Source organism: Perca fluviatilis, chromosome 11, assembly GCF_010015445.1.
Source record: "Perca fluviatilis chromosome 11, GENO_Pfluv_1.0, whole genome shotgun sequence".
Classification (NCBI taxonomy): Eukaryota; Metazoa; Chordata; class Actinopteri; order Perciformes; family Percidae; genus Perca; species Perca fluviatilis.
The window spans coordinates 22,688,957-22,707,252 of NC_053122.1; the positions used below are offsets into that span (position 1 = coordinate 22,688,957).

General features: G+C 40.5%; 2 protein-coding genes across 3 annotated transcripts in view; both read right to left on the minus strand.

Moving 5' to 3' along the window:
* Positions 1–117: 117 nt before the first annotated feature.
* Positions 118–5,719, minus strand: LOC120569075 (insulin-like growth factor-binding protein 3). Of its 2 annotated transcripts, none has more exons than XM_039816920.1 (4): positions 5,069–5,719; positions 3,956–4,206; positions 3,083–3,202; positions 118–1,386 (listed from the first exon to the last, which is right to left on the minus strand). In XM_039816920.1, exons 1-4 carry the CDS (start codon positions 5,457–5,459, stop codon positions 1,261–1,263), a joined length of 888 nt encoding a protein of 295 aa, XP_039672854.1. In that variant the 5' UTR covers positions 5,460–5,719; the 3' UTR covers positions 118–1,260. The 2 variants fall into 2 exon arrangements, with proteins under 2 accessions (XP_039672854.1, XP_039672853.1); XM_039816919.1 differs by having other exon boundaries at positions 3,956–4,209; positions 5,069–5,718.
* Positions 5,720–14,507: 8,788 nt separating this feature from the next.
* The window catches only part of LOC120568657 (tensin-3-like), a 34,785-nt gene continuing 30,996 nt past the window's right edge, over positions 14,508–18,296 (minus strand). The window contains exons 22-28 of the mRNA XM_039816311.1: positions 17,447–17,542; positions 17,051–17,128; positions 16,787–16,864; positions 16,397–16,565; positions 16,244–16,312; positions 16,038–16,067; positions 14,508–15,906 (exon numbers count right to left, since the gene is read on the minus strand). Of these exons, the coding sequence (XP_039672245.1) occupies positions 15,762–15,906; positions 16,038–16,067; positions 16,244–16,312; positions 16,397–16,565; positions 16,787–16,864; positions 17,051–17,128; positions 17,447–17,542 (665 nt within the window). The 3' untranslated portion in view covers positions 14,508–15,761. The remainder of the gene's footprint in view (positions 15,907–16,037; positions 16,068–16,243; positions 16,313–16,396; positions 16,566–16,786; positions 16,865–17,050; positions 17,129–17,446; positions 17,543–18,296) is intronic.

The following is an 18,296-nucleotide window of genomic DNA, read 5'->3' on the forward strand; positions in this document are numbered from 1 at the left end:
TACCTCTACTAGTCTCTGCTGGTCCACATGTTTAGCAGAGGATTGCTGAGGGCACTTCTAACCTATTTTAGCATCTATTCAAGTATTTATTATGCTTCAATTGTGTTTCTGCTTTTGTTTGTTGTTGAGAGTTCATATGCAGTGGACCAGATTGTTTGTGTATACTATGCAGGAATGCTGCTATTCTATTATTGGTTTTGTTGAATCAGTGTATATATTCTTCTACAGTAATTCTGTGGATGTGCATCCAATAAAATGTTATTTCATCATCACATGGTCATGTTTAAATGTGTTTTTCAACTGCCAAAAAAGTCTGTTTCATACACACTCAAAGTGAGAGAAGGCATGATGAGGAGAAAAATACCTGGATAATTTTATACTGCCTTTATTAAGTAAAAATAGACCTCTGAGGGTTGCATTTTACATGCAAACGGAGTATTTACTGAAACCGAGGAGAAGTGATGAAAATGATCACTGGCTACACAGAGATCAGAGATAACAGTTTGTGGACTTTATCCCAACAATTCAGCTTATGCAAAGTGACAACAAAACATTAACAACCACAGTACAGACTAAAGGAAATGTCCGTCTTCTTGTGGCTTCAGATCCAGTTTAAAAAAAACTTTATGCGCACTGTAGTGTTTGAGTTGCACAGTCCAGTCTAACTCCTCGAGGAGCAGGAAGCAACTGGAAAAAAATGGAATTCATAGTAAGGCACTGCATGCTTACTCCGAAGGACATATTCATGCATACATAAATTACATGGTTGTTGTGACCACACACAATGTCTTTATAACAAATCACAAGCATACAAATTATGATTACACATCACAAGCATGTACACGTGTGCAATGCCACTTAATTGTGCGTAAATGAATAGCGCACTCATTCAATGTTTGTGACAAATGTCTTTGTGTTTTATATTCAGAATAAGGCTTTTGAGATAAATTCTTTAAAGTGTATCCTCTTCTCAAAAGTTGTCCTGGTTGAAGTTGTAGACAAAAAGCTTATGAAGAATCCAACCATCGCAGAAAAGTACAGCATTTGTCACACAAAGGCTTTTTTTCCCTCCTGGTACTCTTCCTCTGTTCCTTATGCTCTGCCTCTGAAAAAGGTCCCACAGGCAACAGATAGAAAAAGCAAACATCCATATATCGGCTGAGCCATCTTTTGACCTCTCTCCCAATATCCTCAGTGTCTCCATTTGTTTACAATTCTTCTTGCTCTCACTCCCACCTTCCCTCCGGCTTGGTCCTGCTCCTATTGGCTCTCAGAGTTGTAGTACTGGGCGTCTCCTCGCTCCTTCCCATGAAAACCTGGCAGAGGATTCCCGTATTTGTCCACAGACCAACAGAAGCCTCGCTTTCTGCCTTTGGATGGACGGCACTGAAAGTGAAGGAAGGGACAAGGTGAAGGGAGGGAAGAGAAATAGGGGGTGGGGGGTAGAACTCAATGAAGTAGAACAGCAATAGTTAAGAGGCATTAATGGTCAGATTGTGCTGAGTCGACGCAGCCTTGGTTATCCAACACGCTTAGGTATTTTGAGCTGCTTTTATGGTCTACCTCCTGTTACACACACATATAGAGACCTTTAAGGTAAACAGAAACCTGGTAAAATATTTGCTTAGTCTCGTTTGTGAACAACTGAGAACCAAGATCTATTTTCAGAAGCTGGTGGCCAGTACGAATCATCTGTTGCTGATTATACCCCACAGCTCCAAATTATGGGTACTACAAATGACTTACAGAGTCTGTGGAGCTACCCAAGGGCTGTTATTTTACTGCCAATTTTACTAAAGGTCAACCTCCACTCTAGTAAAACATGCAGCCATTCATTTCAAGGGCTAACACAACTGTGCTGCTGCTCGACAAAGGAGTCAGAGCTGATCAGGAAGGGAGACATCCTTACTTAGTTCAATACTTCAGCAGGGTTTGACTGAGAGGCTGATCTGAGTCGAAGTTAGGAATGTTGTTATCACATTACCTTTTGCATAAGAAGTATAGGGTGAGGAGATCTTATCTTCACTGCATTTTGTGAGGACAAAAAAATTATCATAAGGGTTTTTAAATTGTAGCTGCAGCACAAAAGTATCACAAATTGTATGATAGGAAAAACTAATACAGAAATCCAAATTGTTTTCACAGTTAACTGTACAAAGTGTGTTTGTTTCCAGCATTAAATCTGTCCTGGGTAATTTCTTTCCTCTGAAAAGACATTTACTGTTATTAAGAGCTGTATGTTTTTGCTGAAAATTGTGCAAACGTCCAAATTAAACTGACCAACATTAAATGTCTGCCACTCCTTCAGCACCTCAGGGCTCAGCAGCGGAACACTATGTCCATTCTACATAAACAAAGACAATGAGCCTGGCGTTGTGAGGCTGGTTATGAGATGATTGCAGGTCAAGGAGAACACTTCCATTAAGCAGGAGGGACTGCTATGTTATAAGAAAAGCTGCCTCGGTGATGCAGTGGCGCGGGAGCCCTAAGTGCCTCCATATGAATGCGTCAGAACCACTCATTTATTACAACCCGATCGTGGGTGAACCATGTGAGCGTGGGGATGGCTGCAGCTCTATTTCTGTGCATGCTTCTCAAAAGTCCAGCAATTATGGGGGGAGCGCAACGGGTGCCGGTGGCCACCTTGACGTCTGTCTCCCTGGGAGGGTTCCTGTTAAACGGCCATCGTCCCAGCCGTCAACCCCAGTGGGGTTTGGCCCCTGTGGTTCCTGTCTCCAGAGCCAGTGGCTCGGGTCTACCTCACTGGTGTGGTGGTGCAATGATGAGGCTCTAATGACTACCAATGAATACAAGAGGACAGCTACAAATCTGTAATTGGGCTGCAGGAGACCTTAAGTTTGAGTCCCTAGACTTCAGCATTGAATCTTTATTAATGCAGCATGTAAAAAAGGAACTGTGGGTTTCCTTTTTACAACCTTTCAAAGTTGTGAACAAATTGAAAGTTTTTATCAGGTAGATGTTTAAATAATGTGTCGCCTCTCATGAAATTGATGCATGAATCTATAGTTTAGCATACAGTCAATATCAAATGATGGTCCTTTGAATGTGCTTTTTTTTTTACCTGTTTTTTCTTATAGAAGCCCTTCTTGTCACAGTTTGGTATGCGGAAACCTCTGGGGTTGAGAATGTCTGTAATCTTGAGGCTGCTGAGAATGCTCTCAATCTCTCTCCGACAGGGACCCTACGGATGAGGGAACACATAAGCAGTTACTGTATTTTCTCTACTACTTAAACATCTCAGCTCCAACTTCAAGAGTGCAGCGGAATCCATTAGCACACACTAATATTCCATTTTGCAGAGTGATTGTGACATGAATTCTCTGTTGTTGTTTCTTGAAAATAACGTTTACAAAGCTGCAACGCACACTGCTCTGCTGTAATACCTAAACAATGGTGGCTGCAATATGAAAGAAGAGACGGATGAGATATTAATTAGCAGCTTTGCTTTGCCAAAGCTGCTTAGAACTCTTACACTTTACACAAAGGATGAGGGATAAAGTGAATTCAAAGAGCTCAATGAGGGAGCAAAAAGGCTTGTCCTCAAGTCCAAGTACTCCAGTCACTAATCAAAACAGCCAGTCAAAGCACATTACTAGTGTGTGCTCACTTCTCTGGCCAAAGAGATCAAAATAGCAGCAGGGCTTCCCAACAGGCACTCACATAGGCCAATCCATCATTCGCTGGCTCCCAGTACACCCGGCACGCGGACGCCTTGTGGCCAAACAACCGCCTGACCCAGGTCAGCCGCAGGGCCATCGTACCCGCTCGCTGCCATGCCATTCTACTGCAAACCATGCCTGCCAACCATCAGCACCGCTACCCAAAACATTTCATCACCCGTAGGGGGAGAAAAACACCAAAACATAGAGGAAGAGGAGAAAAACATTCCTCCAATATGCTCTGAAGACAGAAACAAATTGGTTTTGGTACTTACATACTCAGGCTCCTGTTTTGTCTCCAGAGAGAAGTTTTGTTGGTCTATGATAAGTTGTCCTGGGAGCTCCTCCATTTTAAAGCTCTGGGTTTTCTTCTGCTGCTCCCGTCCGAGGACCTCTGACTTGACAGAGGGGAAAAAGGGGTGAAGAGGAGGTCTCAGGGGTCCCAACATGGGTCTGTGGGTGCTGGATGAGGTCTGAAGGCCTGAGCCGGTGGAATTCCGCTCATTGTCCTGAGGCTCAATATTCTCTGCTGAAGTTTGAGAACAACATGTTTTTTATTCACAAAACAGACCACAATCTAACATTTAAGGGAAGTTTTTAATGCTTGATTGAGACATATAGATTGTTTTCAGCAAGCTGGAGGCCAACTTGAGGGTCATGAAGAATCCAAGTTTCAGAAGCATTCCCTGAGATGAAATACATCTTTCAATTTTGGAAAGACACTGAACAGAAATATGCAAAATGACTACCACCACTTGATTCCAGATGTGTTTCTTCCATAGACTGTACAAATAATGTTTTACACTAACCCTTGAATCCCTGAAGTCCCCTCCCTTTAAGAATACAAACTAAATAGTTACACTGTCTCTAACCTGAAAGTCAACCTTACCGATATTGAGCTGCACTCTCTTTGCAATCTCTTTTGCACCATCAAATTCTTACTAAAGCTCCACATTTAAATGTACCTATGGTTCAGCCAGTCTCATCCTCCACCTTCTCTTTGCATGGATGAAGAGAATTCATTGAGTGAAATCAATTAGTGATTGTGGCTTTGAGATGGATTTCTATTCTCGTGGAATTGACAGTTGATTACCACTTGTGAACGGACCATAATTGACATAAGAAGTTATCTAACTACTCAATTATTCAATGATAAATAACACATAATAATAATAATAATAATAATAATAATAATAATAATAATAATAATAACAATAACATAATAACACAGTAACAAATTAAGGCCTGTACAGTTATTTTACATTAATATGCATATACAACGATTTTAAGACGTTTTCAAACGTTAACATACAGCTATAGAGTAGGCCTATATAGCATAACGTGCGCACAGAGGACGCATATGGAAAAGGTACACGCACAAGAATTACCTGGCAGTTCATTGACTGGAGGTGTTGGTCTGGCGGTAAGTCGTTTATTAGTAGCGTTTGCACAAATTCCCCGTCCCTCCAGCAGAGCCTGCAGAGGTTTCGTCTCACCGGGCTGATGCTGACAACTCAGTCCGGAGCCACATCTCCCGGTGTACACGCCGCACGGCTGGCCGAAGCTCAGAGCGCAAGTCATGCAGCAGCCGCAGCCCGGTTCGCGGACTTTCTCGGCGCAGTCCTTAGGTAAAGGTTTGCACAAAAGCCGCGCTCCAACTTCACATGGCTCGCATCTGATAACCGGTCCGACCGCACCTGACCTCCGGGTGAACGATGCCAGAACAAAAGTCATGCAAAGTGCGCGAAAACGGGAATCCATTGTGGCGTCTGTGAGCATATGGTGTCAAAGTGAGGAAGCGCACTGTCCTACTGTGTTGACTTTTCACTGGGCAGCTTCTCTCTCATTCACATAAAGCCAGTGCCACCGGACAAAACATCTCAATATATAGACCCCAGTGACTGTAGTCACACCCCCGAATAGCTTGTGGTCTACTGATGAATTGCCTCGACTCCGTTATTCCTTTCTTTAAAACCATCAGAGCAAGTGCAGACCAGTAGAATAACATTTATGGTATGTATGTTGTGTTTATTTTAATAAAAAATCAAATGTAGCAACCCTTTACCTTAGCTGAGGGATTAAGTTGAGGTCTTAATATTCTGAATCTGAACACATTTCAATACATATACTTCAATTGTCAGGTTATTATTAGACACACAGTCAAGGAATTTAAGTTACCCAAATAAAAACACAACAATGTTTTTAAATTGTATCAACTCCCACACAAGTCCAAGCATCTGCCATGCGCATATTCATTCATAGGGGGCGCCTATAGTGTGTATGTGTGTGTGTGTGTGCGTGTGCGTCTCAAGCATTAACTGCTTTCTGTGTGCAGCTTTTTGTGGTTTTTGCTTGGTTGCGTGTTTAAATGTACAAGTGTTGCATAAGTATGTGTTTGCATCTGTATGTGAGTCCACTGATCTGCGGCTGAAGAAGCTGCTGCACATAACCCTGCATGACCCCTAAATGGTTTAAGCACATAATCATTGGCCAATCCATGCATATGATCATTATTTAAAGCTTTGATACAGTACAAGCTACAAGAGTGCAGCCCTACAACAGACGACAGAATGTATACAAAACCAGTGGTGGAATGTTACTAAGTACATTAACTTAAGCGCAATTTTCAGGTATTTGTATGCCTACTTTATCTTCCACTTTATTCTTCTACTGCACTACATTTTCAGAGACAAATATTGTATATTTACCCTGCAGAATAATACTTTACAAAACAAATGTTATTAAATATTTTTTTTATAAAGATGAAGCAACATTATGGGAAATTCTCTTCCTTGACCATCTCAAATATTAAAAGGTTGCTTACATATTCATCTATCAGTATATTATAGTGTACAATATAACAATATAACACTGAAAGGGGTCAATCTGCACAATGAGTGATTTTAATTTTGAAACTTGTCTGTACAGTTTTCTTCTCCCACCACTGTACAAAACATATATGTATACACTATATATAATATAAATAATGATCTTGTTATTCCCCTTATTTATTCCTGTACGCAGATATATGTAGATAAGGTTTATCTGCTTATTTACCTCAAATCTTGGCATTTTCAGAACTGTTTTACATTCACCTGTTCTCTTGCAGGGTTTTAAAAATGGGACAAAGATTATCCAATGATGAGACTTTATAATAAACAGGTTCCATGTGGGCCAGATGAAAGTCAAATCAGCCATAAGATCTGCTGCTATCAGTCTACACAATCAGTTTTGTTTAAAACGTGGAGAATATCCAGCAGCTGAACGTAACTCAAGGTGACCCGCCTATATGGTATTCAGTACTTTTGATCCGTGTAAAATGCACCTCATGTACCTGTTCCTCACACATACAGTAAAGCAGTGGTCTCTGAGCTTGCTGTTAAGACGTGTGACATAGTTGGGCCTGCTCTAGTCATTTGTCAGTGCTACAAAGCAGATTTTAAAATAAGGACACATACCACATGAGTGAGAAAATTCCTGAGTAATTACATCTGTAGCGTTTTTAGGTCCACTATTAATTGGTAACAGATGAGAGAGGGAATACACCAGCAAAAATGTCCAAAATACCTCAAAAGAATAACTGCAGGAGAGGAGAGGTGTACAGTTCCTCTTTGCTTTTGAATTTTCTTGGAAGCCAATGTCAAATCAGTTGCCAACAAGCCCTGGCGTACTGCCGCCTGTTAACAGACAGGTCTACAGCAGAGCAGTGCTCAGTGGAATGCCAAACATTTGTTTCATAAGCTGAAAAAAGACGGCTTATTTTCCTCCCTCTCCTCCACTCAGAGCTCTTTGGAAGGGGGTCTCTCAGCCACCTGTGCATATTCAGCATAGCACAGGAGAGCATCGGGCACAGGGAGTAATGTACTGGAGGAATGTCGTCGCAGAGCAGCCACTCAATAAAGAATGAGTGTGAAGAATTTGCTATTGCACACACAGAATATTACTGTACATGTGTTTAACATAACCTGCTGTCAAAGCCCACGCTGGCCAAACGCAACTGCTTGTCAAATCCTAATGCGGAGCAATTTTCCACTGTTTTAAGATGATTTGGATAAATCACATACACTCGCTTGCAGCTCTGAGAGTGGTCTTGCATTGCCTGTATCTTATTGCACTGAAGCCTTTGGCTAAATATATACTGAATGCCTGCTTCTGGATGTCACACATATTCTCAGTTTCATCTTAAATCTCAACGCCATAGGTTGCTGCTTTGCTTCACTGTGAGCAATTATTTATATAAATATATATCTTTATCCCTGTATTTAGTATTATAAAACTGCAGCTTCAATTATTAAAGGATCAGTCCACCTAAAATTATGAAAAGAAGATTTTCTAGCAGCGCAGATCATTTTTTAACCTGACTCCGCCAGATGGATTGCTTCGCATGAGCTCGCGAGATCAGGACGGTCTCACGAGGCTAGATCATTTTGGCATTTACACATAATATATCTTAAAAATGAAACACCAACATGTCAGTTGCATGTGATATACCTGACTTAATGTGAGAAAATCTTTTTTGTGTTGGGTGAACTGATCCTTTAACCAAATGTATGGTAATCTGATGTTCCTTTGACAATTACGGGCAGGGAGAAAAAATATAGTTTACATTAATGATACATTAGCAGAATTACTTATTAGCATTCCTTTCATTGTTATTCATTATTTTGATGTATGTACTGTAGTGATGGGGAACAGCACAATAATCTGCAGCAAAGGCCAAAGCTCACAGATTGAGAAGCACATAGTTTAATCAGCTGGAGGTCTGCAGAACATGTCTGGGTAGACCCCAGAGAATGATGTGTGCGTGCGCGCCCATCATTCTTAAACATTAGCCAACTCTTTCCCCATACTTACCTGGAATTTGGGATGGCAGTGGGGGTCCAGTGTGTCTGTGAAAGCAGAGAGAGAGTTTTTGGGTGCTGTATGTGTTGGAGTAAGAGGAAGGGGTGGCACTGTTTAGGAATGAGTCTGCCACAGACCACATGTCAAGTCTGGTATGGTCACTGTTATTCTTTTTTTTCTCTCCATAGTCTCATGATCGTCTCTCATATAATTTCCCCCTGTCTGAGAGCTTTTCGAGCAGACTCTAAGCATTGGACGCAAAGGTCTCCATTATAATTAATATGATCATCTTTTCCCTTTGATTCTGCTCTGACCCATACAGAGCTTCGACAATTATTTGATTATTAGATGTGGTTTGAATAGTGGACAAAATAAAGAGCCAAAAGGGGCAAAGGCCACCTTTCATCTAATTCCACGGTCGGTTAATTATTTTTTTGGAGTGGTCTGTTCGTGGAGCTGTCATGGTCCCCATTTCTGGAGGCTTGGCCCCTGAGGCAATCCAAGGCTGTAATTAGGCCTGAGCGAAGTGGAGGATGGAGAGAGAGGAGCTCTCAGCACTCAGCCTGACAGATTGCAGAGTGCTCGGAAGTAGGCTGAGAGTGGCGCCGCTCACATTGGGCCCCGAATCCCCCCTAGACAGTATCACTTCCTATGTTTGTATTTCTATGTCTCGTATAGACACATTAGGACTTTGAACATGTATTCACACATGTATGTACATTTCCTCACATGTGCAAAACATATTGCTCTTTGAGCATGTAGTAACTGAAGTGTATTCAGAAAGCATGGTTTAAATGTAAACTAATGTACTGCCAATAAAGCTGTTTCTGATTGTGCTTGTACTTTTTCATTCATGCTTCATTTGTAATTGTTTTTTCTTTGAGTGTGTGAGAGTGTGATCTACAACAATGGCGTCAAAAGACTAATACAAATGAAAGGGACAGCTACATGTAATTTATTCTTGCACAATCACATATCATTTTCTAACTGACACCAACAGACCATTACTCATACTACTACTCATCGTTAACAAAGACAAAATTATAGTTGGTGGAGGAGGGAATATCCCTTGCAGATGCAGGCCCTACAATGCTCCATTTATTTTATAAGTGAGGGGTGTCAGTGGTTGCAAGATGTGGTTTGATGCTGAAATGAAGAGAAAAGACAGATTTATCACAGTCAGTGTAAAATGTTATAGCTGTCTCTGACAGGTCCACCCAGCTAATCTAATTTACTTTCTGTATTTATGCAAGTATCTTTATTTAAGCCATATTTTACAGGATTCCTTTGTATTTTCCTTTTGTTGTTTAATCTCTTTTGGGTAATTATATGTGTAGTTTATTTTATGCTGTAGTTCATTTTGTTGGTCTATGTTATAGTAGTCTCACTTTGCCAGGCCGGCATCCACACACTGCGGAGCGGAGAAGGGTCTGGTTAGTCCACACAGCATTCCGGGATGGGAGAAAAACATGCTCTGCTTTATTGGCATTTCTTTAAACCAATCACAATTGTCATGGGCGGCGCCGCTGTAAAATAGTAATGCGAGAGAAAACTCAGATTGGACAGGTAGTCTAGCTAGCTGTCTCAATTTACCCTGCAGAGATCTGAGGAGCGGTTAACCATAGTCCTCATAAATACACCAGTTTAAAATTCCAACACAAAGAAAGCGGAAGGAAACGGACATCGGCAAAAATACATGCATCCGGCGGGATTTCCTGCGATACCGGATCAATCCCGGAAGTGGAACATCAAGGATATAGACTAATGTTATAGTGATTTAGTCAATGGAGAGTACATTTAGGTAAATGAGGGGTACAAGTTACCCAACAAGAAACTATTCACAAGTTACAATAATTGGCGAGGAGTACTTTTACCCCAGGGGCTACTGCTGCTGTTGCCAGGGAGTATACGTGGAAAGATTGTAGAATAGCTCAGCTAACTTAATGCACATATTTGCGATTAGGAGGTAAATAAACATAAACAAAACATTATGATTTGGTGTGAGGCTGATCTTTAGTATATTGTCATAAAAAAAAAAAACAATAAACCAGCAGGCTGTCGGCGCAGGACACACCTCCCACCAACCTTTGTAGGTAGTGGAAAGTTGACAAAAACCTACTGCAAACCTTCTATATCTCGAATTCTAAAATATTGCATCAATATCCACTTTTACATAATTAACGTTAAGTTATACATCCAGAACACAACATCCAGTATTAATATATTAAAATGAATACAGTTGGAGCATGATCAACGGTGGTATTGATGGGGTAGAGAGCTCAAATTCACATGACAAAGGCAGCACTTGACCCTACGGCTTGGTTCTTTCCAGGCTTTTCACAGCCATAGTCGGGAGTCATGTAGCACCCATGAGCACTTGCAACCCTCCAGTTACATCACAAACTGTTTTGGTTTGTATGGGACAGAAATGTGGAGCTTTGACACTACATACAATTTGAAATGATTCTGAAACACAAAAATATTAATATTGCATTACTCAATAAAAAGTGATAATCCATTGATGGTGTTGGGCATCATTTTGAGCTGACCTGACCCTACGTGGCCTGATATGGAAGCCCACAATTAATCACACAATGCATTATGAGCTTTTCCGTGTCTGCTGAAAACTAAATCTAGGGGGCCTCAGATTGTGCAGCCATGCCAGAATGCACTTTCTATTTTTGCTCCACAACCTTTATTATGCCTCAGAGGACTGAGATGAGCCCCGAACGTCTAATTAAGTGGCCGTAAAAATCCTTCAGAACTGGGGTGCGCGAGAAATGAGAATGAGCTCCGTCAGCCTGATAAACACGACCATTCACCTCCACATTATCTGCAACGTGAAATTTGATTGGCTTCAGTCTACTAGGAGTAAATTGTAAATGTGTAAATCTGTAAAGTTGATTGGAAAGCTGTTATTTGTTGAGAGAGGCATACTGTATGTGACAGGCTTAATCAGTGTCTGTTATGGGTCCTTGCTCAGGTCAGGAATGTCAACACAATAGCAGTGATTATATTAGGCTACAGAGGCTCATCAGTGGTCGCCATGTAGGTTAATGGTTGGGAAAATAAGCCAGACTCTGCTGTCGGGCATCTTCTTGATTGTTTTTCTTTTAAAGTACATTCTCCTATATCATTAATCAGCTTGGTAAAAGTAAATATGAAGACATATACAGTATATCAAGTTTGATGGGGAATTTTTGCAGTATCAAGTTAGACCTACATAGGCCTCTCATGCTCACACACACTGTCATTATGAAATATTGTCTCCTGACAGGGTTTCTCTGCGGTCTAATAATGTTACTTGGTTTTCTGGACTTTCCCTGGCTTCTTTTATTTTGAGGCCACTACGCACTAAATAACAGAGGAAGACTGGGCTCTGGGCTCTCTGCAGTCGCCACACCTGGGCCTTCGCTTCCTTCCTGCCCTCCCCGGGAATTCTTCACTTTCACCACCTGCAGAGGGACAGTAGTGAGGAGGGGGAGGAGGGAGGGTCTACCCCATTACACCTTTCCTCCCTCTTTGGCTAGGCTATGCAATTTTATTCCCTCTCAGCACCATCAGAGCAACCTGCCCAGGCTTGTGTGGAGGTAAAATCCTCTTTTAGTGCACTTCATAAATGAGACAGTGGACACGTGTGTGTGCACAGAGAAAGAAAGACACCGACAAATGGCACTTGTGTGTCAGCCTTATTAAAAGATGTGATGGTGATCCACCTAGGTTTGTCACCATTACTGTTTCCCCTTTAAGCTACAGCTAAGAAAGTTCAATTTGACTGGGGAAATAAGCCACGTCACTAAACCACTCCACTTGACTGCACATGTTAAGGTTCAAAAGTGTTGTGTTGATAGCATCCTCTGCTGGTTGCAAATAGGACTGAAGGTATTAATTTCTCTACAGTAACACTAAATGTTTTTCCAGCAGAGTTTCCTCATTACTGGCCCTGGGCAGTAGTGTCGTTTTCGGTTTACTTTTCAGTATTGTTAGATTCAGACCTGCAAACTCTATACTACTGAAAAAAGGTGACAAGATAAAAAGAAAATTTCAGTAATTGTAATACGCATGTGAAGCCTTTTGGAGCGTTTTAAGATTATAATACAATAAAACATCCTGTTTTGATAAACGAATGTTTTATTGCATATACATTATTGGATTATAATTATTGATGCATTAATGTGTTCATCGCTTTCATTTTGCAGCTGGTAGCTTAAATGTGGTGCTAATTTTAATTATTTTATGTATTACTTAACATACTGCTGGGTGGCTTGTGGATTTCCCCCTGGGGGCCGATATAGCCAATCAATATGTGTTTACTGATTATATTTTGTATTGTTCATCTGAATCTGCAAAGTATAGGCTCTAAAGCTGATGGATAAATGTAGTGGAGTGAAAAGTATAATATTTACATCTGAGATGTAGTAGAGTAGAAGTATAAAGTAGCAGAAAATAGAAATACTCAAGTAAAGTACAAGTACCTCAAATTTGTACTTCAGTACAGTACTTGAGTATTACTTGGTTACTTTCCAACATCGGCAACTGAGTTGAGAAACGTCCGGAAGTTAGCTAATGCTAGATAGTTTAGCTAACTTCCGGAATGTGGCTTTAGTTTTAACAGTCTGCAATGCTGTTTACATTGTGTTGTTCTGTAAGGCAGCGGCTACTGTGCCGTAGTCTTGCATTGCCAGATCTTCCACCACAGTGCTGCCGAGGAGGGTCTGGCTAGTCCACACAGCATTCTGGGATGGGAAAAAAAACGTGCTCTGGTTTATTGGCATTTCTTTAAACCAATCACAATCGTCTTGGGCGGTGCTAAGCGGCGAGCGGAGCCACCATGCCGCTGCAAAATAGCCTCGGGAAGGAACTTGTTTTGGTACAACGTTTTTTTAAACTGTGCCGTTACATTATGGTAACGTTAGGTAATGAAACTTGACTCACAGCAAACTGTTGCATGCCATGGACAATCGTTCTCGCGTAATACACTTTAGTGTGAGCAAATGTCACACTGTAGCCTCCAAACATGAAAAGTGTAACAATGTACATTAAAACAATAATCTCTAAGATTTTCATTTAAATAATGTTTGTTAAGTCACTATCTGAGGTAAGACAACGGTGATTGAGCCCACTGACGAAAGACCTTGTATTTGGAGTATTAGGAACTGGGTGTCATTGGCGACATTCCTGGGAAAAATCAAAAGTGAGGACCAAAAACACACCTGCAATTACCACGTATCGCCATAGATGCCGCCAAAGAGACCAAAACAGAAAACTTTGAGATTGTAACTTTTCTCGTAACTTCATTATTGCTACAAAAATAAAGGTTTACCTCAAGTTTTGATAGACATATTCGTCAAGGAGTCATTCTCTCCTCATTCCCTTAGCACTTCAAATGAGGCAAGACCTGTGCATGCTGTCTTTGGTTCAGCAGTGTGCGGTAGCAGCATAATGGTGGGTCAGTCATTAACATTAACAATGCACGGTGTGCAGCCAAACATTATTTAAACCCACAGAACTTTACTTTAAATTCTAGTGGAGATCCAAAATTTTACTAAGTTACTAAATATGATGAAGGAAATGCAAGCTAACAACCATCCGTTGGTTTCCTGAAAACGACTACCTGGCAACTGGTCCTGGCTATGTCGAACCTTTCCTTCAAGGGTGTAACACATCACCAAGATTAAATCCATGTTTCATTTTATTTATTTACAGAACACATCAAACAATGCAATAATAATAATATACAAATAAACTGTTCACATGTAGCATGTTATACACAGAGGCACAGTATTGTATGAGATAAGTATGAGGTACAGATAATAGATAACAAGATAACACGTGTATATAAAAAAATCAACAGAAATGTATTGTGTTCCTCTCTGGATAATATGGCTGCCCAACACAAAAAAGTTGAAAGGAATAAAGTTTTATGGTCATCGTCTTATATATGACTAATAAAGTATATTTCAAATCCTAAATTTATTTGTGCAATTCCAACACTGAGAGCTTTTCTTTCTTTTAAGAACTTTTAAAACACTAACACAATTGCAGCATTTGTTTGCTCCATATACTGTAGCAGCCTGTCTTTTTTTTTATTCAAATGAAATGTACTAAATCGAGGATACTGTCCAATATATTTTTGATACTGAAACACTGCAGTGCTTTAGTATTAGTGGCCATAAGCCCCCCAAAAGAGGGCAAAATAAAGTAAAAATTTGGCAGCTGTGAGTGAAACGCCACTTGTACTATCTTCTTTGCAAAGTACTGATGTGTTTTTAACCAACTCATGTCAAATCAATATATATTAGGGTTTAATTAAAATAGTTTTCTATGATTTCTCTCATTTCAACACACACACACACACACACACACACACACACACACACACACACACACACACACACACACACACACACACACACACACACACACACACACACACACACACACACACACACACACCGACACTTTCATTAAAATGTCGCTGACAGCTTTAAAAGTGGTCATATTCACATAGGAGAAAGAAAATTATTTAACAAGGTTTAGAGAAGCCAGATACATGCTGCAAGTGTACAGAAGGATGTGGTTTAAAAAAATAAAAATTTACATTGCATAGATAAAATAAGATAATCCTGTATGAGCCTGTAGCCTTGCCTAATTATACATATTTGCTGCACTGCCTTTCCACATATTAAACTCCAACAAAATACTGCATGCTGGACAGATGCAGCACAGAGGTGCTTCTACATTGGCTACAACTTTACAGAATGTTAATAGCTTAAATGAAGTTTGTTTTGGTTAAATATTAGAAAACAATTACATGCAACAAGGTACGGCTTTCTTGATTTGTCTATAAAAATGCTATGCACAAATGAGAAAAGCAACCATTGTGTTATGTACTTAAAGTATGTTGAGAAAATATATCTAACTGTATTATACATTACAGTTGGAATCAAATCTCATACGATTTTGTTTTTATTCTCTGCTACTTTACAGTTCATTTTACAGGAAAGAAAAGTAACAGCATAGAAGGGATTTATATTTTTCTATTGAAAATTAATGTAATTAAATGTCCTGGTGCTGGTAAGTGATCATTATGCACGTAATATCCAGTTAATATCCCGGGTTAACGCCACCATCTTCAGTCCTTGACATTTTGTCCTTTGTTCAGCCTTTCAGTCTTTATTTCTTGTTTCTACTCTGAGTACAAGTCTGTCTAGGTGATCAGCTCAGTCTGAGGCAGGCCTACTTACTTTTCTGCGAGCCAATCATCACCTTGGAAACAAAGTTGACAATGGCGCTTGCTGGCTGCTCAGGGTCATGCTCTGCAAACAGGTGACATACATTGTCCATGGAAGTGCCAGTTTTCCTCGCCACAAAGCCAAAGATCCTGCAGAGGTGCATAAAAATACTTAATAGCAGAACTGTCATCTGCCTCAAACTGACCACATTCCTTTAAAAAGAACTGCTTTCATGCTGGCTCTGGTTGAAGCGATGTGAAAATAATAATCATTGACTTACTTTGCTGAAGGGCAGCCATCTTTATTCCACCTGTGAGCAGTGAAAGGAGGATTGTTATTAGCTTAGTAGAACTTTCCAACAGTGAAAAGGTGTTGACATACCACACCTGTTTAAAATAATAAAAGGTTTGCCTAACAATAGCCACGACAGACACTTTATTAACTTTTAAATGACACATGTTCAAACTTTAAATCAGCAATACTCACTTTCTATCTTGAGGGTCCAATGCACAAAATATGACTGTATTTACATTGTAATGCCTCCTGAAGAACAGCCTAAAAAGAGACAGGGGTGGGTTATTTTAAGAAAAAAGGTCTCTGCATGTGTGCATGGTATGAATATGCTCATGTTTCACTCACTTCCTCTGGTTGTCAGTGAGGGTGATTCCCTGGGAGGACACCTTGAAGTGGACTACAGTGGAAGTTGGTGGAGGGTTGGAGCTCAGAGACATACTGGTGGCTTTCTGCACCGCCTGGATGCCTGTTAGGGACTCCATCTCCATGGAGCCCAGGTACCACACATTACAGGCTGCAGGGACACACAAATCCAAATTACACGTGGATTACAACTGCTGAGTGCAAATAACTGTAGAGCCTTGTGTATTCAGTGACAAAGTCCATAATAACAGGACAAGGAAAAATAAAAATAATTTTCCCAGAATTGTGCGTTGTGTCTGTTTTTATGTACAGTGCCATCATTGCTTTGTCATAATGTCTATTCAAAGCAAGTGATCTTAGACGCCTGATTACCTGCACCCTGTTTTAGCAGCTCAGCCGCAGAGTTGGTGACTAATTGTGAGGTAGTCTCCACAACATCTTCAAGAGGATCTATAAACAAGATAAGCAAATAAGTAGTGAGATTCTTGGGTGAAAACCACAACAGCTTCATAAACACAAAACGACCTACTGGCCAGACAGCTAAACAGACAGATATGGGTAGACACAAAACCTAAATTATGTTAATTTTCTCTTCTGACCAAAACTTTGGTCTGTGACAGTGCATTGAATGTTTACCTCTGTCAGGTATGATAAGTTTGCAGGGCAGGGCCAACGGGGTGATTGAATGTTGGCAGACCAGTGCAGTTAAGCTTCCTGTAAAACAAAAATTAATCAAATATTGCTGTAAGATTTGATGCTTTACTGCCAAATCTATTTCTCAATTTCACAACAACAGATGAAAACACGGAGCAGCAGGCTGTGGATAAAGTGCCAGGTGCATTACTCGGTCATGTTATGCTGCGGGCAAAATGAACAATCGGCAAATAGTGGTACAATGCACGACAGACCAATAGAGGGCAGTAGGGTGTCTGAAGTCTTTATTTTGTGCAATGTAGCCAAACAGCCAGGAGGGATCTCTGTTGTTAACCAGCTGTGAAGAGAGAGAGAGAGTTTAACAGAATAGGTACTCACCAAAATAGGGCTCATTGGGGCAACCCTTCAAACGCACCCCTTTCTGTGTACACTCAATCAGGAAGTGGCGTACTAATTCATTGGATAGATCGCCTCCTGTAAGAAAAAGGGGCCGATAGAAGATGCAAAAGGAAATGCAACAGATTATTAATTCCTCACAATAGCCTGTGGTCTGTTTCAGTAAAAGCTGTCCTCTAGCTGACAGCCTAGATTTACTCTGACCTAAATAATAGCTCCAAAAACGTATCTCAGAACAACACATCATTTCCCAGCCATTAAGAGTTACATAAAACATAAAATCGCTACATTCAATCTCTCCAGAGATTAATGAGATTATGATTCAAAAGAAGCGCCTCTGAGGGGGAGTCTGTCAGGAATGTCTTGACACAAAGGCTCGGAGAAAGGCTTGCTCCTAAAGGTGGGTTTGGTTTCACTCTTATAAGGAGCCACAATGCCCTAAACTGAAAGTGTAGAGAATGACCATGTCATGATGTCACCATAGGTGCCGTTGGACTGCGTAGGTGTTGAAGGCAAACAACAGGGCAGGTGTGAGTGGGAGATAATATTAAACCTTTGAACGCTGTGGTGGCCTGGTGCAGGTAGGGCATCCTTTGTGCCCCCATGTGTTGCTTATGATAATGTGTATCAGACACAAGTTGGATTATTTATCTGTGTGTGATTTATTGTCCTCTAGTCCTTTTCTAAATAAGAAACATTGATGCGTGAATCTCTATCACCACTCAATCAGTCTTTGGTTTCATGTTGAAACATAGCCAGAGAATGTTTGGCCAGATTCATATCTAGACTTTGTTTTCTTTAAAAAAAACTCCCGCCCTGTATTTCCTGAATA

Excerpts from the sequence above, each read along its gene's own strand:
- LOC120569075 (XM_039816919.1), bottom strand. The coding sequence starts at position 5,459 with ATGCTCACAGACGCCACAATGGATTCCCGTTTTCGCGCACTTTGCATG. Across the intron at positions 4,210-5,068 it reads TCCAGTCAATGAACTGCCAG|CAGAGAATATTGAGCCTCAG; the intron begins GTAATTCTTGTG and ends CTCAAACTTCAG. Across the intron at positions 3,203-3,955 it reads CAAAACAGGAGCCTGAGTAT|GGTCCCTGTCGGAGAGAGAT; the intron begins GTAAGTACCAAA and ends CCTCATCCGTAG.